The 26,976-nt window shown below is 40.9% G+C and overlaps 1 protein-coding gene across 3 annotated transcripts in view; it reads left to right on the plus strand.

Moving 5' to 3' along the window:
• The window catches only part of csk (C-terminal Src kinase), an 86,624-nt gene extending 59,648 nt beyond the window's left edge, over positions 1-26,976 (plus strand). For all 3 annotated transcript variants that reach the window (XM_055662503.1, XM_055662502.1, XM_055662504.1), the window contains exons 2-13: positions 1,942-2,029; positions 6,165-6,278; positions 7,562-7,674; positions 12,113-12,332; positions 14,996-15,089; positions 15,597-15,662; positions 16,644-16,743; positions 17,518-17,608; positions 20,579-20,652; positions 21,676-21,871; positions 22,820-22,906; positions 25,814-26,976. In XM_055662503.1, coding sequence (XP_055518478.1) covers positions 2,015-2,029; positions 6,165-6,278; positions 7,562-7,674; positions 12,113-12,332; positions 14,996-15,089; positions 15,597-15,662; positions 16,644-16,743; positions 17,518-17,608; positions 20,579-20,652; positions 21,676-21,871; positions 22,820-22,906; positions 25,814-25,996 — 1,353 coding nt within the window. In that variant the 5' untranslated portion in view covers positions 1,942-2,014 and the 3' untranslated portion in view covers positions 25,997-26,976. The remainder of the gene's footprint in view (positions 1-1,941; positions 2,030-6,164; positions 6,279-7,561; positions 7,675-12,112; positions 12,333-14,995; positions 15,090-15,596; positions 15,663-16,643; positions 16,744-17,517; positions 17,609-20,578; positions 20,653-21,675; positions 21,872-22,819; positions 22,907-25,813) is intronic.

Here is a 26,976-nt window from a genome sequence, read left to right on the forward strand (position 1 = left end):
GGGAAGTTTAAAATTGCATGAAAGAGGCCATGATGGTTTTTTCTCTTGAACTGATGCTGGATAGGTGGGGTGGATAGATTATTGCACAACGTTTTGAGATAAATATACTATTTTTGTACACTTGAGTAAAACGATATTTCGCTGTTTTTCATCACAATCTTGTTTCTGAGGCTTGAGTATTCTAGGCTTGGGGTTAAACAAACAGTATTAATAAATATACCAGATGGTACCACCTCAGTGTTTTAACAAGCTCAGATTAATGAGCTTTAAATACTTGATCTGTACCAACAATTTCTCGACCCGAAAACATTGCCTATTTCTTCTCTCGATAGATGCTGTCTCACCCACTAAGTTCCCCTAGAATTTTTGTCTACCTTTGATCTCTAATGTATTATGTCGGTGCAGTGGTAAAGTTGCTGCCTTACAGTGCCAGAGAACCGGGTTCGACCCTGACTACGGGTGCTGTCAGTACAGAGTTTGTGCGTTCTCCCCGTGACCTGCGTGGGTTTTCTCCAGGATCCCCGATGTCCTCCCACACTCCCAAAACGTACAGCAATTGGCTTGTTATAATTATAAATTATCCTTACTGTGTAGGATAGTGTTAATGTTCACAGATCACTGGTTGGCGTTATTTCAGCGGGCCGAAGGACCTGCTTCCAAATAAACTAAACCAAACATGGCCTCTGCACACTTTGTGGTAACAAATTCCACAGCGTCACCACACTATGCATGAGTAAATTTCTGCATCTCAGCAACTCGCTGTGTAATTTGAGACTAGCCATGTTCTGGACAAAACCTGCCAGGGTAAACATGATCCTCTCTTCATCCAGTCTATCTAGCTCTACCAGATTTAATGAGATTGATACAAGCTACGAAATTCCAGTGGCTACAAACCTAATTGTCCTAATCTCTTCTCAAATGACTATCTCAGGATCAGTCTGCACCTTTGCTGTATTTCTGTGCAGCAAATAACTTGGAAAGAGTCCAAACTGTGCACATAATTCCAAGTATGAAACTGCAAGTTTAACGTAGAAATATAGAAACATAGAAAATAGGTGCAGGAGTAGGCCATTCGGCCCTTCGAGCCTGCACCGCCATCCAATATGATCATGGCTGATCATCGAACTCAGTATCCTGTACCTGCCTTTTCTCCATACCCCCTGATCCCTTTAGCCACAAGGGCCACATCTAACTCCCTCTTAAATATAGCCAATGAACTGGCCTCAACTGCCTTCTGTGGCAGAGAATTCCAGAGATTCACCACTCTCTGTGTGAAAAATGTTTTTATCATCTCGGTCCTAAAAGATTTCCCCCTTATCCTTAAACTGTGATGTACTTGATATGTTGATGGAAGTTGTACTTGATATAACTGAATTTTTGAATCTTTCAAATTAAAATGTTCTGTAGAATTTTAAGACATCATAAACTATCGGAAAAGCTTGGCACTGATGTATGGATATTTTTCTCAATATATGGCCATTTGGCTTTTCCGAATAAAATCATTAAATCCGTTTCATTTCATTCAACTGCGATTTTACCATTTCCTGAAGCTATTTGCTGATTACAGTTAGTGGTGAGATTTTCTCCATATGGTCTAAAAGTTTGGAAATTGTTCCCCTGGTGATTTCTCTGAATGGTGTAGGCATCTGGAGCCGATGCAAGGACGGTGTTGCTTATCGCTGAGCTATACTGGTTCCATTTTCCAAACAGGTATAGCTAACAAATCTAACCCAAACTCCCCTGATGCACAAACGCTAGCTTCAGGTGATACAATTGAAGAGAAGAACAACTTGTAACCATAAAACAACTTTGGAAAAAATATTTCCTTCCCCTGCACTTGAACTTTGGTTTGCACAATTTCTACAGATTGTTGAAAAATGTACATGAAACTTTAAATATAATCGCTCATAACCACCGTCTTATTTTGTTTCTGTGATGCAGGTCTGATGGTACCTGGCAAGCGTTGAACCGTTGTGAGACTTTCCACCCACAGCAACCGTTGTCGAACTGCAACATGTCACAACCACAGGTAAAATGATTTCTCCTGGTCCAGTGCTCTTCTAGTTTTATTCTGCAGTTAAAAATTGGCATAGAAGGATGTTTGTGGGTGCAAATGTAAGATAGGACAAGGATACAAGTCTGGTCTTTGGTTAATGAGGTATGAACTGCCTTGTGACTTTTTTTTTCCCAAGTACAACCGTGCATTAAGGTAAAAGGCCGTGTGAAGCACAGGCAGTATGTTAATTACCACTGAAAGCTTTCATCTGCATTAATTGATGCAAGGGATGCAGTTGTTCAATCTTATGGGAAACTATAGTGATACATAATGTTTTCTAGTTCCCTATATAATCATCATACTCGTTCACCAATGTCTTTTAATCTGGGAAAATTAGCATGAGAAAATTAGCATTTTCCTGTGACACTTGCTAACTGATTGTTTTGTTTGACGCTGGTTACAACTTGTACATTTTTGTTTGATCTATTTGTACTTTGCTGCTCACTGTTCCAGGTACTGACATGCTCAGTACTAACATCTATAAACCCTGGTGTTCATAATGTTGGAGGAGAAAGGAGCTCCAATTCCAGACGTGCTGCATTGCAGGTTAATTGGCTTCTGTAAATTTACCCTCGCGTGTAGGATAGAACTAATGTAGGCGTGAATGGTGGTCGGCGCAGTTGGTGAGATGAAGGGCCTGTTTCCATGCTATATCTCTAAAAATAAAATAGGAGGCATGGAGTTATACAGCACGGGAACAGGCACCTTGACCAAGCTGTCCAGCTGAGCCAGTCCAAATCATCCCGTGTCCCTCCAAACCCCTCCTGTCAAATAATAATTAAAGTGGACCATTTTGTATAAAGCTACAGCCAATTGCTTTCTAATAGCTCAACTGTTGTTGGGACCCCTGCAGTGCACTCTTAGCAACAGGTAGACGCAAAAAAAGAAACTGGAGTAACTCAGCGGGACAGGCAGCATCTATGGAGAGAAGGAATGGGTGACATTTCAGTCTGAAGAAAGGTTTCGACCCGAAACGTCACCAATTCCTTCCCTCCAGAGATGCTGCCAGTCCCGCTGAGTTACTCCAGCATTTTGTGTCTATCTTTGATTTAAACCAGCACCTGCACTCCCTACACTCTTATGGCCCTGTCCCACTGTACGAGTTCATTCAAGTGCTCTCCCGAGTTTAAAAAATAATCAAACTCGTGGTAAGCACCTAGAATGAACGTATCGGGTACGTCAGAGCTCGGGGACGTCTCTTAGAGGCTCATAACGCTAACAGCAGGTACTCGGGAAGACTCACTAATGGCAGGTAAGCACGGGAAGACTTGTGAAGATTTTTCAACATGTTGTAAAATGTCCACGAGAGCCCCGAGTACCGATGAGTGGCCATTACCGTAAATCTCCGAGTTCAAATCAGGGCAAACTCGGGGAGAACTCTTGAATGAACTCGTACAGTGGGACAGGGCTTTTAGAAACAGGTATATACATTTGGGTACAATAGCCAGTAGTATCTTCTAATATTGTGCCCATGTCCGTATGTTTGACATTAGTTAATTTCCAATGATTAGTCACTGGTGTGATTTGGAAACGGTTACATCTTCATTTCTCTTGCCTATTGAATGCTGCCCTTTCTGTTGTACAATGGAAGCTGAGAAGTTTTGGAAAATATTTTAGGGGAAGGGTACATTAAATATAGGGCAAAAAGTAAACTTGTTAAAAGTCGAGTCATTGGTTCAGCACTGGAACAGGTGAAGGATATTTAGCTAATTGACATCGCATGACTTGAGGCCATCAATCTTCCTTTTGATACATATCACTCTTAATATCAGAAAGCATCATATATCTTTTAAGAAATCCATTAATATTGGATGTAAATTGATCAACTCATCTGGCAGGAATGACCATCTGTGGAAGACTTTAAACTTTCACCTTCGTACAAGCTTTTTCTTTTAATGCAAATCTTTTTTTTAAATGTCCCCCACTCCACCCTAACCAACAATTAGTAGACAGTTCATTGTCTATCTGATTGTTTACCTTTTGATATTGAAAACTCAAAATTGACCCATTAACAGTAAAATCCTAATTTATATAATTTCCCGCCGTTTATACCTTGGCCATGTTTAGTTTGATCAATCTGGACTGAACTTAATTCTGGCCATAATTTTATATTTAGAAGTCCAACGTTAATGGTCCTGTATTTTCTGTACCAGTCCATGCTATCTCAACGTCTGAGTTACAAGCTCTCAAAGGTACTGAACGTTTACAGAGCCAACTAACATGCGAAGCTCTTCACTTTTAGATTTATTAATCCTAAGAATTAAGTTAATTTGTGTAATTGCTCATACAATGATAAACTATCAAGAGCCTCTCACTTCATACATTTCAGCTGTTTGTGTCCTGTTTATCTCCTATCTTAACCAAACATAAGGCTCTATAGGGCAAATGTTTGGGAGAAACACTGGAAATTTGCTTTGAACAAATTGTGAAATGAAAATTAAACTGGTAGAAGAATGTGTTGCATATAACCTACGATAATAGGCTGGTGCACCGCCTTAAATCGCTTTTAAATGCTGATGGGAAAAATTGTTTGAAGTGTACATATCAATACTAAGAAGGCTTAATTAGCAATTTGCTGTGGGGCTACACCTCCCTCTTACAAAGCCATGTGAGCATGAGAATTTTGAAGTATGCATAATTCAGTACTACTAAAAGCATAAAGCCTATGAAATGTTTTTGCATCTTAAATATTCTGATTTATGACTACGAAAGATTACATTAGCTGTCTTGTCCTAGTTTTACCTTTCACATTTATTAACTATTCTGGCTACACAACATGATCAGAAAGATATACCATTACCATTTCAAATGAGATTGTTCAGGAAGTGTAAATGTGTAGCCTGCTTGCGTTTTTTTTTTCTAAAGCAATATTCAGTTGTTTTGCGTATGGTCGGTTAAATTAAAGTGGATGTGATTCTCATGTACTTTTAGTGAATTGTTGAGATAATGGCCAGGGGGGATGTATTTGTTGCAAAGCCTGAAGGCTGTTGGACTCTGGGTGTGCCTGCAGCAGGAACTAGTAGTTGGGCATGTGCACAGATACTCTAACTGGGATGAAGGCCAGGTGTGCAGAGGAGCATGATGGAGTTTTTAACTGTGCAGACAGTGGAAAGAGCCCAGGCCCAAAACATGGCCAGGGGTCGGGCCAGCTTGCAGCTTACCATAGCTTCCACCATCTGGCCCTTGCCCTCGTCTCTCTGCTACTAGTGGTTCAAAGCCTATAGCCCCACACCACCAGGTTCAGGAATAGCTACTTTCCTACAACCTCCAGTTTCTTCACCCAACCTGCACAACCCTGATGCTACCTCGACAACTAAACTACATGGCTCGCCCCTTACATGACTGTGGACTCTTTTTCATAGGTTTTTGAACTAATGTCTTGTTTATTGCACAGGCTTTCTTTATCTTGAACTAAATATTGTACCCTTTATCTGTATACTGTGGACTAGATTATGTATAGACTTTTCTTTGACTGGAGAGCAGGCGACAAAAACTTTTCACTGTACCTTAGTACACGTGACAATAATAAACTGATAATAGGTACACCCTTTGTTTTTGTGTGTTTTATTCTGTACCCGAGTGCGGCTGCAAGCAAGATTTTTTTCATTTTTTGCATTTGTACCTCTCCGCACTGGTCCATATATCAAGAAACTTCAAATGGAATGTGGATTCGAGGAACTGAAGATGCCTTCACAGTCGTTGTGACGCTCTACTAAAGTCAGCCATCATCCTCTGCCTGTTCCACCGTTGAGTTCTTGGTTGGATTTCTTTTTGCCATGGACCTCCCCATCGACCGTACCGCCATGGGTAGCCCTACCAGGAGCATAGCTCCAGACGGCATGGCTCTCAGGATCTCAGGTCCACACAAGCTTCTCCACCACGACAATGTGCCAATCCACGGAGAAGTAAAATAGCCATGGTATGGTCACAGTGGCCATTGTGTTATTATGGACATGCTACACTTGGTAAAGTTTACTTGTTAATTGATAATCCATATGACCTTCTTAAAATGCTGCTGCTGGAGTAGATCTAAAAGCAACTGGCAAAGAAAAATTTAAGGTGCTAAAATCTAATCTTCATGTTAACTGGTGTCCTTTTTCTCTTGCAGACAATATGGGCATCAGGCACAGAGTGTATAGCCAAGTACAATTTCAGTGGCAGTGCAGAACAAGATCTTCCTTTTAACAAGGGTGATGTTCTCACCATTGTATCAGTTACCAAGGTAATAGGATTCATTATTGTTTCCATGGAAATATAACATCTCATTATAGTAGTAATCTTGAGTGATTATCCTGAAATGCGTACCTGCAAAGTTTATGCAATTTTTTTAATGTATGATTGATATTGTGAAACGTGCTATTTGCCATTGTTGTACCAGTGTTGTCTTTCAGGCCATCTCCTTGAAGAGATGAGCTGTAAAGAAAACAGATTAGTTGTTAGCAGGATTTATTATTCCAAATTGTGCTCATGGTTGACTTTGTGTATTAATTCAAATGGTGTACTTTTAAAACAAATACCATTTCACGGTCAGCTTTGTGATTGCTCCCCAACTTCTATACCCACTGTAATAACAAATAGATTATTACCTCTTCAACCGACTGTAATGTGGATGAAATTGAAAATTCACAATGAGTAGAATGATGTCAGTATATTACAATTTAATTGTCCAAATCTGATATTTGTTAATTAGGCTATTTCAAGATACAAGATACATTTATTTGTCACGTGTACCAATTGGTATAGTGAAATGTGTGGTCACAATGTAGCCATTGGAATTTTAAAAAAAAGAACACAACACAGGATAGACTCCAACAAAACATCCCCACACAGCAGAATCAAAGTTTCCCACTGTGAGCGAAGGCACAAAAAGTTCAGTCATCTTCCTCTGATGATCTTTGATGTTCACCCGTGGTCGGGGCTTCCCAAGCCCTCCGCAGTCGCCGCTACAGGGGGCCCGATGTTCAGGCCAGCTCGCCGGGTCGATGGAACTCCGACGTCGGACCGGGAGAACGCTGCACTCCTTCAGTAGCAAGAATGTCCTTCCTCAAATTAGGGGACCAAAACTGCACACAATACTACAGGTGTGGTCTCACTAGGGTTCTGTACAACTATAGAAGGATCTCTTTGCTCCTATACTCGACGACTCCTGTTATAAAGGCCAACATGCCATTTGCTTTCTTCACTGCCTGAATAACTCTATTGGAGGAAATAGAAATGAAAATCTTGATGCAAAAAGGTCCAAATTGAAAAAAGAATTGATATCTCTACAACCATTTCTGATTTCTGATATGTAATTGGTTTATTCCAATTGTATATTCCAAAGTACAAAGAATTGATCAAGATCAAATATTTGTATCGCTAATATCCGTGTGGTTGTATTACCAGTTATTTGTGTATTCTGCATATGTGAAGAGCTGAATTCATTCCTTCATCCCAGCATTCTGAATAACTTGTCTATCCACGCTATAGCGACCAAGGCTCCAAAATCTTTCTTAATTTTTCTAGGATCCAAACTGGTACAAAGCAAAAAGCAAAATTGGTAAAGAAGGAATTATCCCTGCAAACTATGTCCAGAAGAGAGAGGGAGTCAAGTCTGGTGCCAAGCTTAGCCTTATGCCGTAAGTAGATGATTTGGTGTAGCATTGTAACCATAGACTATAGAATACAGAGATTAATGAAATGGACACTTGTAATAGCAATATAATGTTTTATTGCTTCAAAATTGAAAAGATGCAAATGGGGAATTGTCACTGTTCTAAGGATTTAAACCGATGGTGTTAATTTCGATGGATGGTGCTCTTATGTGGAAAGCCAGCGGCATCATCCCTAGAATGTTCACGTTCAACAAGGTGAACGTTGATACTCCACATTTGTTGTCACCTTCTCCTAGGTAACAATGATGTATTCTACATTTCCTTTGATGTCTCGTTTTCACACCTTCCCCTTCCTTATCTCTGTGTCTCCCTCTCTCCCTTGACTGAAGTCTGAAGAAGGGTTTTGACCCGAAACGTCACCCGTTCCTTCTATCCAGAGATGCTGCTGAGTTATTCCAGCATTTTGTGTCTATCTCTTTGTTTGGACTTTGCCCTTTTTGATTTAATGCAGTGACTATTATCTAAGGAACACAAAAATGCTGGAGAAACTCAGCGGGTGCAGCAGCATCTATGGAGCGAAGGAAATAGGCAACGTTTCGTCCCGAAACTTTGCCTATTTCCTTCACTCCATAGATGCTGCTGCACCCTCTGAGTTTCTCCAACATTTTTCTTTACTTTCGATTTTCCAGCATCTGCAGTTCCTTCTTAAAGACTATTATCTAATCTTGGCTGCCTTTGCTTTCTGGCATGCTTACTGGCTGGAATCGCTGTTCAGTCAATTGATGTAAGCAAAATAAAAGTCCCATTACATACTGACATGGGGCGTAATAAATGCACTGGAAGGAAATATTTTTTCCAAAATTGTTTTTATGGCTACAAGTTGCTCTTTGGTGAGCTTCTGCTGTTGGAATAACTTAATCTACACTCTGCTCTTCGATTGAATCTCCTGAAGCTAGCTGTTGTACATCAGAGGAGGTTAGGTTAGATTTGTTTGCTACAGTGCCTTCCACTTGGTGTTGCCAGTGCTTTGAGTGGCTTAAGTGCCAAAGGCATTGTTTAATTTTGCCAGAGGTGAGGTAAACATTTTTGGGGAGGAAACAATTTCTCCTAGGCTGATCTCATCTGCCTTCAGATTTGTTTGCTGAGAGACCTTTACATTTTTCATCAATATTTAACCAACTACTGCTGCCATAATTCTTAAGTTACATTGTCATGAATAATAATAATAATAATAATAATAATAATAATAATAATATTAAACTTTATTACGGACTCGAGGTCCAGACAAGGGGCAACATTACATAAAAAAATGCATTGCATATTAAAAAAATATTATAAAGTACATATAAAATCTTAGTATATCACATAAAAGCATCATAAATTATATCTTTAAAAAAAAAAATATATATATAAATAAAAACACAATACATAAGTTAAAAATCCAGATTAAAAGAATGATCAATGTCCTACAACGAGACAACGATACCAGTGTCTCCACAACTGGGATTCGTAGCGTGTAGTGCTAACCCTTATGTTTGATAAGGCCACAATAATTATGGTTGTATTACCACTGTGGTTTACTAGAATGCTGCCTCGATTCAAGAGAATTAGCTACAAGGAGAGGCTGGATTGTTTTCTCTGGAATGGCAGAGATTGACAGGGGAACTGATAGAAGTGTATAGAAGTAGGGTAACCATTGACAAGACGTCCTTTAGGAAGGAGATGAGGAGGAATTTCTTTAGTCAGAGGGGTGGTGAATCTGTGGAATTCTTTGCCACAGAAGGCTGTAGAGGCCAAGTCAATGGATATTTTTGAAGCAGAGATAGACAGATTCTTGATTAGTACGGGTGTCAGGGGTTATGGGGAGAATGCAGGAGAATGGGGGGTAGGAGGGAGAGATAGATCAGCCATGATTGAATGGCGGAGTTGACTTAATGGGCCGAATGTCCTAATTCTGCTCCTGTCACATGACTTTATGACAGACAGAACCTATTCCTCATATTTCAAAGATGACGGCATAGCTTTAAGGTGAGAGGGGCAAAGTTTAGAGGAGATGAGTGGGGCATATTTTCTTACAGTGGGTGTCTGGTGGTGCCAGGGGTAGTAATGGAGGCAGATAATATAGTAGCATTAAAAAAGCTTTTAGATAAACATTGAATGAATGAATTGGGGGGGGGGGGGGAAAGGATCAGTTACAAGCAAAGGAGATAGGTTTAACTTGGCATCATGTTGGTGCTGACAATGTGGGCTGAAGGGCCTGTTAATGTGATGGACTGTTCTGTGTTCTATGTTCAATTTCTATGTTGCACGAATGAGCAATGCTTGTTGCTTTGAATACAATACTAACTTCCTTCATGATTAAGCAATAACTCATCTAAATGGATTCCCAGTTGAGTCTAGATAATGGACAAAGGTTTAGAATCCACAGGCTGTACACTATCCGTAAACCCTTGGGAACGCAAGAGCTTTAGTGATATGGGCTTCTCGTATCCAAACCAGGAAAGGAAATCTTGAGAAGGAAAGGTAAATTGAGACCCATCACAGAAAATGTTCAAAATGACTAGTTCTGACATGTACTGATACTGTTTTTCAGACATTATATGATCCATCCTTGTCAAAAGGGCAGCTGGAATTGATTTCTGGGGAATGGGTTGCTATCATTTTCAGTCAGCCGGCTTTTAAGTAACACAATTTTACCATTCAGCTGAAAAATAAACCGTAAAAGTTAATTACTAGGCTGCAGGGCCAGATAAATGTCGTAATGGCTGCTCTTGAGATGTTTCAATTGATTATTTTATCCTGGAATTTGACAATATAGACCTTGGGAGGGGAAAGAAAATGTTTTCCAGCCTTGTTTGCAAGATTTAATGGATCAAATCCAAGATTCTCAGTCTGCAGAAGGGTCTCGACCCGAAAAGTCACCCATTCCTTCCATCCAGAGCCTGTCCCATTGAGTTACTCCAGCATTTTGTGTTTATCCAACATTAATGTATTTAATTTATCTAAGTTAGTTTGGAGATACAGGATGGAAACAGGCCCTTCTGCTAACAAGTCCATGTTGACCATGCTTAGTTCTATCTTACACACTAGGGACAATTTACAGAAGCCAAGTAACCTGTAGGCCTTTGGAGTGTAGGAGCACACCGGAGCACCCAGACAAAACCCATGTTGTCACACCCAGAGAACGTCCAAACTCCGTACAGACAGCACTCATAATCGGGATTGAACCTGGCACTGCAAGGCAGCAACTCTACCACTGCGCTACTGTGCTTTAATTCAAAATTGATACTGGCTCCAAAAGACCCATCAGCGATTTTTGATCAAGGATAGTCATTTGGGAGAGGTGTAGTCGGTTGGCTAAATTCTGAATTGTCAATCAGATTCAAATATGCACAAGCAAGTTGGTTACAATTTGAGATACATTGTGTAAGGTGCGGTGAGCTTCATTCAAAGGAACACCTTAATGGATGTCTCAGTGAAGAAAAATTGGGCTTAATGTAAATTTCCCTCTGACACTGAGAACAGACTAAAGATTTGTATTTGATGTGTGCCGTTTGCTGAACTAAGTAATTGATTCTCCTACAGTTTGGAATCTTCTGCAGCGAACAGTAATTGATACTATCATTGCATACAAGTTATTTCCCCCTCCCATTTGACAGGGTACTAAAATAATGAATTCATCAAATAGATGAGAAATATGGTATCATAGTGCAACTCTTATCTGACAACTATTTATTATATTATGTGATGCCATTGTTATACATCATATCATTACTTTTATGGTCCCAGGAACAGTGGCCAAATAACCCTTTTTTTTTTAGATATTCATTTGTTCTAGATTGCAATGTGTGTGCTGATCTACTAATGTTGGTGTTAATAGATGCTGTAGGTGTTTAATTTGTGTGTCTGCACATGTCAGGAAAACATTACAGCAGTTGTTGAAACTTGCAGGCGAAGATTTCTGCTATATTTGGTCTTGGGTGGAAGTACCTGATAATTAGGAGTGGGAATAGATGACCCGGGGAGATTGACGTTATATAGGAAGGGACTGCAGATGCTGGTTTGATCCGAAGATAGACAAAAAATGCTGGAGAAACTCAGCGGATGAGGCAGCATCTATGGAGCCAATGAAATGGGCAAAGTTTCGGGTCAAGATCCTTCTTCAGGGTGGGGGTGGGCGGGAAGAAGAAAGGAGGGATTTAACGGTGGATGTGTCTCAGATGGGTCTGTGTCTAAGAATTAGGTTATGTTCGGGAAAAAGTCTGACAAAAAAACAGTAGAAGAATCTGAATAGATGGTGATGAGGCAAGATCTAGTCTGTCCTCATAAATGGAAGTTCCTCCTAGAATAACGTTGCTAAATCTACACAGTGTTCCCTCCAAGACCGTGGCCAATTTTGATGGTCGTGTTTTTTTGTTGGCCTGCTTCATCCATCGTAACATTGCCTTTCTGTACATTGCAGTTGGTTTCATGGAAAAATTACGCGTGAGCAAGCTGAGCGGCTACTCTGTCCTCCTGTAGACGGGTTATATTTAGTACGGGAAAGTACCAACTATCCTGGAGACTACACACTGTGTGTGAGCTGTAGCGGGAAGGTGGAACATTACCGAATAATTTACTCCTCCAGCAAACTCAGCATCGACGAAGAAGCCTTCTTTGATAACTTGATGCAGTTGGTAGAGGTTAGCAAGATTTTAATAACTTTTTAATCGTTGAATTATTGTAAGACAATTTGAGAGCCTAATATGCTATTTCAAATGACGAAATGTTTTAAACCTCTGATTTTCCTGTGTGGCCGCTAATTATGTAATTTTTCAGAATTTGCTAATCAAATGTAAGGATGAGTTGAACTATAATGGGGCTAAGCGGGAGAGATAGATCAGCCATGATTAAATGGCAGAGTAGACCTGATGGGCTGAATGGCCTAATTCTGCCCCTGTCACTTATGAGCTTATATTAACAGAATTGCAAAGACATTTCCTGGTTTGCTATTAGTGGTTTCCCAACTAGTTTGTACTACAATCGTATTTGTAAATTTCTGATTCAGTGATCAACTTTTGTTTTCAAACTATTTTCGCAAAACCAATTCTTTACCAAATTGTCTGGCATTGATCATGGGAACTGTGCAGATTTTCATATGCAGCTAAAACCAGTTTATTTTGTAATGTTCCCATTGGGGTTAGGAGGGAGAGATAGATCAGCAATGATTGAATGGCAGAATAGACTTAATGGACCGAATGGCCTAATTCGGCTCCTATCACTTACCACCTTATTATGGTCAGATATAAGGTTCAGAAATAATTAGCAAACATATCTTTAAAGTTGGCATCGAATAAGTTTGGTACTTAAGTCTACAACTGCCTACTCTATTAATGAGCTCCAATGCTGTATGATTATTAATGAATGAAAAGGAGCTAATCATAATTTCCCAAATGGGGTTTTGTGGTTGGCATCTGTGGGCCATTTCTGGATTTGTTCCACAACAGCTGATTTGAATCTCAAATTTGATGCCAAGTCCCTTTCCTGTATTCAGCTTTCAACTAGAAACGGATTGCCGTTCATCTGAAACTGTAATAGTTCCTCTGAGGCTTCAGCCAAAATGCTTGGATACGAACCCTGTGTATAAAATCTTGTTCTGAGTCTTCGAATTAAACGAGTGGGCCGAATGCTCAATTATATGCTGATTGAAAGGCTCTTAAGATTTTGTTTGCCACAGGAGACACATTTACCTGAGCTTCACCTCTTGTGGGTGTATGCTTTCTCATACATAGAATCATTGTCAAGGTCAGTGGAGTAACCCACAAAGTTATCTTCCTCTAGCACATAAAAATTGATAGAAACTTGACATTGGTCACGTAGTCTGAATTAGTTTTGATAAGACATTTGTTCCAAGAGAAACTGTATGGAGTTTGAAGCCTGAATCCAACTGAAGGCTTCTCAAGCTAAGCTGTCTGTTGTTGTATCCTGACAGCTTCCGAGCTGATTAACCCAAAAATATACAAATAAACATACAGTACTCAACCATACAATAAATAAATGTATAATACTAGGTAACCAGACTATGATAGTCCAAAACCAAAGTATCAAGGCAATGTTTGACTGAATGCAGAGATGAGAAGCTTTAGTAAAAGTCTCCACTGGCTGTAGATTCAATGACATGAGATGAATCATTCAAACACAGCCTGTGTTTGGAGGTGGGGTATTCATTCATCCCCGACGCACATCAGCTGTAAGGTTAGTGTTTTGGTCACTACAGTATTCAATTGTAATCGCAACAACGCAATCCATACTTGCATCTTGCAAGATCTTGGTGCCATTCAGATAGAGGCTGATGAATGGCAAGTAACATTTGTGCCACATGAGAGAATCCAATTGTCTATGACAATGAGCCTAGCACTACCAACATCTTGGGGTTATCTAAATGTTATGTCTTTCTGTATCAAGAAAAGGCTGAGGCATTATTGACAATTGTGCTGGCAGATAACTTTGTTTTCTTAACAGCACTGCAGTCATTTCACAGCTTTTACACCATTACTCTTTTAATTTTATCGCTAATATTTGCAAAAGTATGTGAAGGCAGAAGCAGTCTTGGCACTTTTACAAATTACATGTGTTTAAAGAATATCGCGGAGTCATGGGATATGGGGAGAAGGCAGGAACGGGGTACTGATTGGGGATGATCAGCCATGATCATATTGAATGGTGGTGCTGGCTCGAAGGGCCGAATGGCCTACTCCTGCACCTATTGTCTATTGTCGCGCTTGCATTCCCTCTCCCTCATCTTTCCCTACACTCAGTTTTCCCCCAAATGGGCATTTGTTCTTCACGCTAAAAGTAATGCAATCAACGGTACACTGGTTGTAGTGAAACTAAATCTCCGCAGTAAGATTACACTTGCAGAATGACAGGATTTCTGTCCTTGTGAAGTCAAATGATTCCTATTCTGCAATAAAATAAGGGACTTTAAGAAAGGTACTGTTCTCTTAGTTCAGAATAGCTGGTATGAAGCGTTCAGTGGAATCAGGGTGTTTATCAAATTAGAGGAGGTGGTATTGTGGGTGAATCCAACTGAATGCCTGATCTTTAGTTTGTGATACGACCTTGACTTCTGAATTAAGGTCTTCAGATTTGGACTATCTCCGCATTTAATCAAAATGCTGAGGGAAACAGTAGTTGTTGCCTTGAAAGAGAGAGAGAGAGAGAGGGAAGCATGCATTTAGTACACATTACCAGGTGAGGGAAGCTGGAGCCTCGGCAGCCGTTGGGGTGCAGCGAATCTCAGTCCCCAAGCATTGCCAACACGCCATTTGTTAACTGCACATCATTTGTTTCCTTCTGTTTGTAGCATTACACCGTGGATGCTGACGGGTTGTGTACACATCTCATCACTCCCAAGCTTATGGAAGGGACAGTGGCTGCACAGGATGAATTCTCTCGAAGTGAGTGGAAAAATGAGTGGTAATGTTTTTGCCTCCTTTTCCATGTTTCTTCCCAACCTCTGTAACGATGATATTCAGTTACTCCAGCTTTTTGTGTATATCTTCCATTTAAACCAGCATCTGCAGTTCCTTCCTACACATTCAAAGACATGGTCCTTCTGATTTGGACTTTAACGCAATCAACTTGCTTTAACTATGTGGTTACATTGCAGGTCTGCACAAAATTTATTTCCATAAATGGCTTCCTACTTCCGGTTCTCCCCTTGCTTCAGGACACTATTTATTTTAATTTTAAAGGGGAAAACTAGGTCCTGGAGGAACTCTGCAGCCCAAGTAGCATCTGCGGAGGGATATGGAAAGGCGACTTTTTTTGGGTTGGGTTTCATATTGTCCATTTCGATCCCCCAGATGCTGCCTCACCTGCTGTGTGTTCATCCAGTGCTTGTTTTTTTTTTTACTCTGCAGTCTCTTGAGTTTCCATTTCATCTTTTAACTTTTGTTTTACAGGTGGGTGGGCACTAAATATGAAAGAGCTGAAATTATTACAGACTATAGGAAAAGGAGAATTTGGAGGCAAGTACCAACCTTTAATAATTGATCATGTGGTACAACACTATCCTGTTATATATTTCACTTGATACTACTCTACTTTGAAAATTTGCATTGTATTGGTAACTTATTTTAATCACCATCGGTTATTCCGTTGGTGTTTGTGCACGAGGCTTGCTAATTAGTTTTTTTGCTGTTATTTATCGACAATAAATGAATTAGATATTGCTTGCTCAATGAACATATAAACATAGTGCATATGTATATCGCTGACCACTATCAAGATGGGAGATTTAATTATCTTGAGAGAATGACGGGGTTTCCATTTTGTATGTTTCTCAAGCATCAATGTGTGCTGTTTGGTTGCGGGGCGATTGTTATCGGTCTGACCATCAGATGTACTTCTCCCTCCTGCTCTTCAAATGTTATCTTGAGGTCTTTTGACCACAGGCTGAGACAGGCTTAAAAGATCACACTAAAAACCCCGTCTCACACGTGCTCTACTACCAGAGCATCTATGTATATCTTGCCACCTTCCCCCTCTTGATACAGGTATGGCTCGTGTCCATAGCTGCTCAACAACGTACCTCGGTGACTGCCAATCACCACCCCCCCCCCCCCCCCCCCCCCCCCCCCCCGGACACTTATTATTATTCATTCAAATCATTTGCTATGTCGCTGTTCCAGGGAGATGCTAATTGCATTTTGTTGTCTCTGTACTGTACACTGACAATGACAATTAAAATTGAACCTGAATCTGATAATTGCCACTTAAAAGTCCCAAGCCCCGCATCCTCTTGACAGACATTGCTGTCTGTGCTGCTTTTATTAAACCCATACTTTAATGCCGCTCTTTTCTGTTTAGACCCCACCACCTATCAAGTTGATTGTTGAAAATGGTCAATTTTACATGCTCACAAGTCCAAGAGTCAAATGTGTGTTATTGTCACGTGTTAAATGTGATCTTTTAACACGCGGCTTAACTAATCTTTTGTTTATCTCTAGATGTGATGTTGGGTGAATATAGAGGAAACAAAGTTGCCGTCAAATGCATTAAACATGATGCAACCGCGCAAGCCTTTGTTGCTGAAGCATCTGTAATGACGTAAGTTTTATCATCGATCCTGTGCAATCTAGTTGTGTTCAAGTTGCTTCTATTTTTAACCTTGATAAATTAACGTCTTGCTGTCTGAATAGAAGTAGATTTTGGCTTTAGTTTTGTCCTCTCTGTATTCACCAAACTACTAACAGCCTACCATCAATTGCCTTGCTGAGGCTCATATAGACAATGCCTGCAGCTTTACCCGTGACAACCTTTTTAGTTACTACTTCAAAAAACTGAATGGGGTTTGTGAGACATGATCTGCCACAGCAAAGAATCAATTTGTGGAGATAATTCTGCATTGATATGTGACAGTGGAAGTGGAAGGGGTTAAATTCACAACCTAATGGTTAACTATCTTATTGCAAACTCATTTTCACTCATCTGATGTGCCAGCCTCTGGTTCATTCTGCTCGTTTGGTCCAGTATTAAGTTACTGTTGTGAACATTTCCAAGGCGATCTGATATTTTGTCTTGTACACTATTCAGAACAAATGGCTAAGTATTGAAAAGCAGAATGACTAGCTTGTGGTAGGAATTGAGCAAGATTCTGAGGGTCAGGAACTGAGTTTGTGGTTAGAGCTTGTATTTCATGTATTCCAGTAACTGCAGCATTTTGAGTAAAAACAATTTTTTAAAAACCAGCTGAAGTTTTTAGGCAATGTAGTGCTGGATTTTTAAGAATTCTTCACTGCAATTCTTCAATTCTTCAATTCTAAACCCAGATTTAGTTTTTGTGAAGACTAACACCTAACTAATTTTATTTTGTTAACACAGACAACTCCGCCACAAAAACTTAGTTCAATTGCTGGGTGTCATTGTGGAAGAAAGTGGAGCACTGTATATTGTAACAGAGTACATGGCAAAAGTAAGTATGATGGCTGGATGGATGAAAGGCTGGCGCTGATCATTGTAGTTAATGTAAAGTTTGTGATCTTTGAGTGCTGTAATAATCCGTAATTTACTTATGATATTCAGGACTTGAACATACATTGCGTATGGAACAAACATTTCATCAGTTTTGGGGTTAGCATCAAGAAAGTGCATCATCACTCGCGGTTTAACTAGATAGTTTTTTATTAGTTTTGGAGACACAGTGCGGAAACAGGCCCTTGGGCCCACCGAGTCAGCATTGATCAGCGATCCCCGCACATTAACACTATCCTACACACACCTGGGACAATTTTACGCACACACCAAGCCAATTAACCTACATACCTGTACATCTTTGGAGTGTGGGAGGAAACCGAAGATCTCGGTGAAAACCTACACGGTCACAGGGAGAGTATACAAACTCCGTACAGACAGCACCCGCAGTTGGGATCGAACCCGGATCCCTGGCGCTGTTAGGCAGCAACTCTACCGCTGCACCACTATGTCGACCAGTTAGATGAGCAAAAAATATATGTAGTTGAAAGATTGGTGGATAAAGTTGCTCAGAGTCTATTTTTCCAAACTGAAGATAGAAACTGAGTGGATGTAAACCTGAAAACAACCCTTTTTACGATGAAATTATTCATAAGATTCCTGTGCAGTCAATACAGGGTAAATAATAGAAACTGATAATCAGGCTATTAAACAGGAGTCGGAGAGTGATTGGTTAGGGTTCTAGCCAGTACTTGGTGACACATGATCGATGCAAAATAGTTGTTAATCGACATTGATGAACTGAGCCCTCTACATGCAGATTGTATTCTCTTTCCCCCTTGACTTCTCCCTGTTAAGTAATTGGGTTTACTTTTTTTCCTCAACAATTGCACAATTTATGTCACGGGTTTCTAAAATGTCTGTACTCAAATTGCTTCTCATCATATTTTCCTAAGACGTTTAAAGTATTTCTATTTACCGAGTTCTGCTTTTGCACAATGGAGAAGTACATTGTTTCCCCTCTTGTGATACCAGGTCACAATGCTGTCCTTGGGGTAAAACAATCTTTATAACACAGTGCGAGAACAGGCCCTTCAGCCCACAATGTCTGTGCCAAGCATATTGTCCAGATCATCATTTATCTACCTGCTCATAACCCATATCCCTCCATTTGCCGAATATCCATATGCTGACCCAAAAGTCTATTAAAGGCACTAACATGTCTGCTTCAAACACCACACCCAGCAGAGCTTTCCAGGCACTCGCTGCCCTGTTTGTGTGTTAAAAAAACTTGCCCCACGCATCTCCTTTAAACGTTGTCCCTCTCACCTTAAAGCTCTGCCCTCTAGTGTTTGATTTTGTCCATTCTTGGAAAAAGATCCTGACTGCCCACCTCATAATATTTCTTCTGTCAGGTCTCCCCACAACCTCTGGCCTTCCTGAGAAAACAATCCAATCCGTCCACCCTCTCCCTATAGCTAATACCCCCTAATCCAGCAATTTTGAATGATTAGTCTTTTGTATTTTTGTACCTTTTTTTCCCTCTGAAGTTAAAACAATGATTCTTCAATGAAGGAAATGAATTTTGTCATACAATAACAATTTGGATTTACCGACAAATATTTGCCAATTTTAACATTTTTAAACTCTGAAATGGGTTATTGTTTGTATGCTAAATTAAAGTTCTACAACAAATAAGAACACTTCCAAAAGGGGATTAATGCTTCTGTTGAAACGAGTATCTGCAGATGCTGGTTTACAAAAAAAGACAAAATGCTCAGTGGATCAGGCAGCATCTAGGAGAACACGGATAGGTGACGTTTCTGGTCAGGACCCTACTTCACTCTCAGGGTCTGTAGAAGGGTCCCAACCTGAAACATCACCTTTTAGTTTTAGGGATACAGCATGGAAACTGGCCCTTCAGCCCATTGAGTCTGCCCTGACCAATGATCCCCACACACTTACACTATGATACACATGCTAGGGACAATTTATATTTATAGCAGGTCAATTAATCTACAAACCTGTGCATCTTTGAGGGGCGGGAGGAAACCGGAAACCTCAGAGAAAACCCACGCAGGTCATGAGGAGAACGTACAAACTCCGTACATACAGCAGCCGTGGTCTCTGGCGCTGTAAGGCAGCAACACTACCGCTGTGCCACCATGCCACCTCTCCATGTTCTCCAGAGATGCTGCCCAACCCGCTGAGTTACTCCAGCTCTTTGTGTCATTTAATGCATCTGTTCTCAGATTCTTTTGAGCACAAGGGTTATTTGTACAAATAACAATTTGTGACCTCTGCCATGATTAGCTGTTTGTTGATGTTCCCTTCCAGTTAATTAATTGCTATTCTTTATGTTGACCTTGCTGTACTCCATGGACCCATGGTGGATAAGTCATTGGGCAGGATTCCAGGGGCTTGGACCATTATCCAGAGACACACGTTTTGAATCCCAGCACAACTAAATACTTAGTTCATGTGCTATTATCAGTAGTGACTGTGGGAACCTTTGCATTCTCATTAAAAATGGGCCTTCCGGGAAGGCAATCTGCTCCCTGGCCGTTATGTGACATCTGACACGTTCATCTGGTTCTCAGTCTCAAATTGCTGCCTCGCCCATCATCTAAGGGTGGATGTTCACAGCAGGGCCCATATCTTACGAAATATGTTGTTGCTTTAAATAGCCTCTGAAAAGATGCACGGGTGAAGGGGAATTAACTGAACCAGTTTAGGTTCAATGAGTGAGAACATTTAGACAAGGAAAAGTCGCTTTCTGCCTCTTAGCCCATTGTTCTCCAATGATTATGTTCTACTAAGTATCAACCGACAGGAGCAAATCCCAGCCTTCTCGCTGTTCCTCGGTACACGTGACAATAAACTAAACTGAACTGAGTCTTGAGTTTTGAAATGTTCAAAAATAAAGGCACTCGCACTAATATCTTAATGACTGAAACTTCCTCATTACTAGGGCAGTTTGGTGGATTACCTCCGATCAAGAGGCAGATCGGTCCTTGGTGGAGATTGTCTATTAAAGTTTTCCATGTGAGTATTTTAATTTTCGATGGCTGACTTTGCAATATCAATACAAATCAAGGAATGAAAGTAAACTTACAAAAACGGCGCAGTATGTTAAGCACCAATTGACCAAGGGATGAGCAAGAGGGTCGGGGCAGTTCCACCAAAGCTGAGACTTTCAGATCCTGCAGGTATTTCATCAAAGTACATCTTCACCTGGAGGATTGGGAAGCTTTTAAAAATTAATGGCCTCATTCTGCTCCTACTAAATATAAACATGAAACAGAAGGCAACTTGAAGACAATAAGGAAAGAAAAGATGATAGATGGAGGCAAATTAACTAATAATTTAAAATGCACCAAAAGTTTCTTCGGATGTATAAAGTGTAAAAGAGAGGCAAGAGTGGACATTAGACTACTGGAAAATGATGCCAGGGAGATACTGATAGGGAATAAAGAAATTAATTGAATACATTTTTTGCATCTGTCTTCTCAGCAGAAGACACCAGCAACATCCCAGAAATTCAGGAGAGTCGGGGCAAAAAAAGCACCACCGCCACTAATCTTGACACAGTGCTAGAATAACTTGGTGGATCAGGCATCATCTCTGGGGAACAGGGATAGGTGATGATTTGGGTCGGGACTCTTCTACAGGCTTTTACCGATCTCATCACCTCCGCCGATCTCCCCACCATACTCCAACCTGGTGGTTCCCCAGCCCGGTTCAGTACTGCCCACGTATTCTTTATCACTAATCTTCACCAGGACAGTATAGAACTCTAAAACGCATCTAATTAATTTGTATCCTTTGGGGAATCAAGTCTGCCCTCCCTTGCCTTTCTGTTGAGATATAATTCTAAGTCCACTATTCTGGTTGAAGCTTAATTAACCTCTGGTGTGTACCAGCTCCTAAGAGCAAGGGGAATGGACAGAGATGCCCATATTTTTTTAACAAAAAGTTGCAAATGCTTTTTCCATTCAAAAGTAAATTGTCAGCATTAATGCCACGTTAAATGTCAAAGGTTACACTTTCTCTTTCTTTTTGCTTTAGTAATGTCTGTGAAGCAATGGAATACCTGGAAATAAATAATTTTGTACATAGAGATTTAGCTGCTCGCAATGTTTTGGTCTCGGAGGATAACATAGCTAAAGTTAGTGATTTTGGTCTTACGAAAGAGGCTTCTTCTACACAAGACACTGGGAAGTTACCAGTAAAATGGACTGCACCTGAAGCTCTTAAAGAAAAGGTAATGCACGATTTGTAATGGTTTTCTTGGCCTGTGTCCTTGGGACATTGTGAAGTTATTTATATCATAAAAGGGACTAGTGAGATGGCCAAAAATGATACAACAGTTCTGGGAGAGGAGTTTCAGTTCCTGAATCACTTGGGCAGTGCTGCATGGAAGGAGGAACTTTTCAGTTTCTTTCTAAGAAGTGTATGCTTGTTGCGTACTGCAATGCTTTGGTGCATGAAATGAAACTGGGCAGCTTCCTCCACACAGTCCTGCTCTTACCAGAACGATGCTTTTATGAGGTTCAGGCTGACTGTAAATAAGTGACGTTGCAGTCGTGAAATGTGTGTGTGTGTATATATATATACACATACTCACAAATACACACGTATATAGATCATGTATATATAGATCGTGTGTGTGTGTATATCTATATATACATGATCTATATATATGTGTATCTGTTATTATTTATTTATGTGTGCCTATTTATATATCTATTTATTTATTTATACGTGCGCGCGTGCACACGTACACACGCACACACATGCACACACACACAAAAAAACAAACAATAGTAATGCAATAATAGTCTCCCTAGTTCAGAGCTTATTTGAGGTTGTAGTGTTTAATATCTGAATGGTTGTAGAGAAGAAGCTAATCCTGATCCCAAATGTCACAGTTTCGGGCTCCAGTACCTTCTTCCCGAGGGCAGGGGTGAAATGAGTGCGTGGCCAAGGTGGTGTGGGTCTCTGATGATGCTGGCTGCATTTTTGAGGCAGTGACTCCGGTAAATCCCTTTGATGGTGGGGAGGTCAGAAACCGAGATGGACTGGGCAGTGTTTATAGCATTCACTGTGTGGTTCTTGCCCAAATTGGGTAGCTTAACAAATGAGTTCATCAACTAAATGTGCAAACAGTCAATGACTAATGTGAGCGAATTATGCATTTTACCTGTTACAGAATTTTTCTACTAAATCTGACGTTTGGAGTTTTGGAATTCTTCTATGGGAAATTTACTCTTTTGGGCGAGTGCCTTATCCCAGAATGGTAGGTATAAAAACGACTACTTTTCCACTTGTTAAAATAGACAGCGGACATGTGCATAGCTTTAGCAGTGGACTTTGGGGAGCAAATGTACAAACCATCGTTTACAATATTGATATGTCAATATGTTATATTTGAAATAATTTATAAATCATAACCTGCCATCTAATTTATTTGTAAAATTATTTTATGGAGATGAATATTTTGTGAATAGAACAAAATAAATCAAAGTTTAACGTAATATGTATTAAGTCAGTGAAACAGCCTGCTGCATATATGATCCAAAAATCCTGCCTGTGTACATGACTGGTTATTTTCTGAGCCAGATGAATGGAGGATTTACTCCCGCTGAGTTCCTCTCTTGGATCTATTTGAGTGGTCAGATCTGAGGCCGCAGAAGGTGGCAATAGCTGACATCGGCATTCAGTCTTGCACACCTGTGGGTGTGGGCGGTCACGGTGGTGCAGCGGTAGAGTTGCTGCCTCACAGCGAATGCAGCGCCGGAGACCCGGGTTCGATCCCGACCACGGGTGCTGTCTGTACGTAGTTTGCACGTTCTCCCCGTGACCTGCGTGGGTTTTCTCCGAGATCTTCGGTTTCCTCCCACACGCCAAAGACGTACAGGTTTGTTGGTTAATTGTCCCGATAAATGTAACTGCTAACTGTCCACGGGCAACTGTCCACTTCAGACAAGCACCCATTTACACTAATCCCATTTTTATTTTCCACTCACTTCTATCAATTTCCCCCAGACCCTCCTGCTCATCAACACACTAGAGGCGATTCACATTGGCCAATTAAAGTAGCAACCAGCTCTGCTGTGGGATGTAACATAACATAGAGATACAGCGCAAAAACAGATCCCTTGCCCACTGGGTCCATGCTGACCAGCGATTCCCGCACATTAACACCATCCTACACAGACAATTTTTACATTTCCCAAGTCAAATAACCTACAATCCTGTACGCCTTTGGAGTGTGGGAGGAAACCGAAGATCTCGGAGAAAACCCACGTAGGCACGGGGAGAACGTACAAACTCTGTGCAGACAGCACCCGTAGTCGGGATCGAACCCGGGTCTCCGGCGCTGCATTTGCTGTAAGGCAGCAACTCTACCGTGACTGCCGGATGTGTTGGAGACTAGAACACCTTGGGAGAAACGCAAGTGGTCACGGGGAGATAACTGCACTGGAGGTCGGGGTTAAAACCGAGCTGAGAGGCAGCAATCCCATTAGTCGTTCTACAGTGCCGCCCCTCCCCCGCTGAGTGTCTCTGCATGATATGATTAGCTTGGAGTCATTGTTGAGAGTTATGTGAGAAGGCTGCATCAAAATTGCCCTTGGCAAGGTCAAATGAGCTAGTGTCTGTGTAGTGGCTTTCTGTTTAGCGCTCCTCATCACAGTCCCCAAGGACACCTGATTGATTTTGAAACATGGCCAAGTCAAGTGAAAGACAAGACTGTGGTTGCATATCTTTACTGGAGGATGGAGATGCTGTGTGTTCTGCCAGGAAGGAAGATCAATATTCTCTGTAACCGCCAGATGTGTATTGGCCATGACTGTTAAGCAGCTTGGCATAATGCGCATTTTAAATCAGCCATTTATAACTATTCGACATTTGCTGTTATCTGTACATTTATTGGGCTAACTGGTACTAGAGGTGCAACAGCGCACTTTGTACATTGCATTGACAACTTGTATTATTCAAGTTACATAGGAGTAGTGGCACATCTGAACTAAATCCCGGATAGACGTGGGATGAGTCGAGGAACATGTTTAAATAGCCAAAAAAAATGTCCTCGTTTTTGCATTTCTTTCCATACGTGCTGATTATTATCACCGCCAAAGGTATATCTGACTCCATTTATACCTCGCGCTGCCTCAGAAAGGCCAGCAACATAATCAAGGATGAGTCGCACCCTGGCCACTCCCTCTTCTCCCCTCTCCCATCAGGCATAAGGTACAGAAGTGTGAAAACACACACTTCCAGATTCAGGGACAGTTTCTTCCCTGCTGTTATCAGGCAACTGAATCATCCTATCACAACCAAAGAGCAGTGCTAAACTACCACCTACCTCTTTGGTAGCAACATAGAAAATAGGTGCAGGAGTAGGCCATTCGCCCCTTCGAGCCTGCACCGCCATTCAATATAATCATGGCTGATCATCCAACTCAGTATCCTGTACCTGCTTTCTCTCCATACCCCCTGATCCCTTTAGCCACAAGGGCCACATCTAACCCAACACATCCAACACCAAGGGTCTTGGTGACCCCTGATCGGACTTTGCTGGGTATACCTTGCACTAAACGTTAGTCCCTTATCATGTGTTTGTACGCTGTGAATGGATCAATTGTAATCATGTGTTTAGTTTAGTTTAGATTAGAGATACAGCACGGAAACAGGCCCTTCAGTTCACAGAGTCTGCACCGACCAGCGATCCCTGCACATTAACACCATCCTACACACACTAGGGACAATTTACACTTATACCTAGTCAATTAACCTACAAACCTGTCTGAAGTCTGAAGAAGGGTTTCGGCCCGAAACGTTGCCCATTTCCTTCACTCCATAGATGCTGCCGCACCCGCTGAGTTTTTCTAGCAATTTTGTCAACCTACAAACCTGTACATCTTTGGAGTGTGGGAGGAAACTAAAGATCTCAGAGATTTTGTTCTGTCAGTTCTGTGAAAAGTCACGGGGAGAACGTACAAACTCCGTGCAGACAGCACCCGTAGTCGGGATCGAACCCGGGAATCTAGTGCTCCAAGCGCTGTAAGGCAGCAACTCTACCACTGCGCCACCGTGTATTTTCTTTCTGTTGACTGGCTAGCACGCAACCAAAGCTTTTCACTGTACCCGCAACAATAAACTGAACAGAAACTAAACTGATTTTTTTTAATTGATCCCTCAGCCTCTGAAGGATGTGGTTCCTCGTGTTGAGAAAGGTTACAAAATGGATCCACCTGATGGGTGTTCACCGTCTGTTTATGAGTTGATGAAACTGTGCTGGGAATTGGACCCGGGTCGAAGACCAACGTTCCAGCAGTTGCGCACTAAGTTGCAGGAAATCAGAACTAAGGACGTTCACCTGTGACAGAACCTAAATGACATGGAACTTTTTTTTTAAAAACTGCTCAACATTGAACCAAGAGTGCTGAGACTTTTACAAAGCAAACTTTCAAAAAAAAGAACTCTGCATATCATGGCCTTGTGTTTCATTCTCCCCTTTCTCTCTCTCCCCCCTCTCCCCCTCTCCCACCCCCAAGTTGTATACTGCAGCAGCCCAGTGATCCCCTTATCCCCACTAGAAAAAGCATGCTTACACATCTTTTGTCAGGACCTTCAGTTGCTTGTGGTCTTTGTTTTGTGCCAAGTGCCTCCAGCCAAAAGATGGTGCTTATTTGCTTATCTATAGTTTGCAACATTTGTCCTACCAAAATGTTGTGTCAAAATGAGGTCTCGTGGTGAAACATTTCTCTTAACCAACATAACACAGTTTTGTGTTTGTGTTTTTTTTTTTTTTTTTGCTTTCCCACCTAAATTTGTTTATTCGGATTTTTTTTTTTAAATACGTAGTTTTTATAAACGAAAAATGGATTTTCAGTTTTATGTTCTGTGATGCTCCACTGGTTTGAAGTGAACTCATTGCATGTAGTGTGGGAGGTGTACATTGCATTTGTTTTAGCTGCCAAGACTGAGATTAAAATATTGAAATAAACCATTCCATAATGACCATTTCTAAATGGCTGTTACGTTTTAAAATTAGATTTTTTGAAAACTTGGAAGAATTTTCCTGCTGTCGTTGTCTTAACCCTGTTGTAGCCTCGTTCATCTCCAACTGAGGGAGTACTGGAATGGCTTTGCTCTGGTGTTGCCTGTCTTGCAGGTGCTGGGCTATAACCAGAAAATGAATTCATGTTTTATTCCAAAAAGTTTTATTCCAGGCTTGTTTGTATATGGCAAAATGATGGATTTTTGATTCTTCACCTGTAGATAAAGTCAGTGATGCTTGTGGCTGACGAGGTACATTTGCAACATGAGATATGTGAAATAAAGGTAGTTAATTGCACAGAT

The sequence above is a fragment of the Leucoraja erinacea genome, chromosome 36, assembly GCF_028641065.1.
Source record: "Leucoraja erinacea ecotype New England chromosome 36, Leri_hhj_1, whole genome shotgun sequence".
In the NCBI taxonomy this organism is placed as follows: Eukaryota; Metazoa; Chordata; class Chondrichthyes; order Rajiformes; family Rajidae; genus Leucoraja; species Leucoraja erinaceus.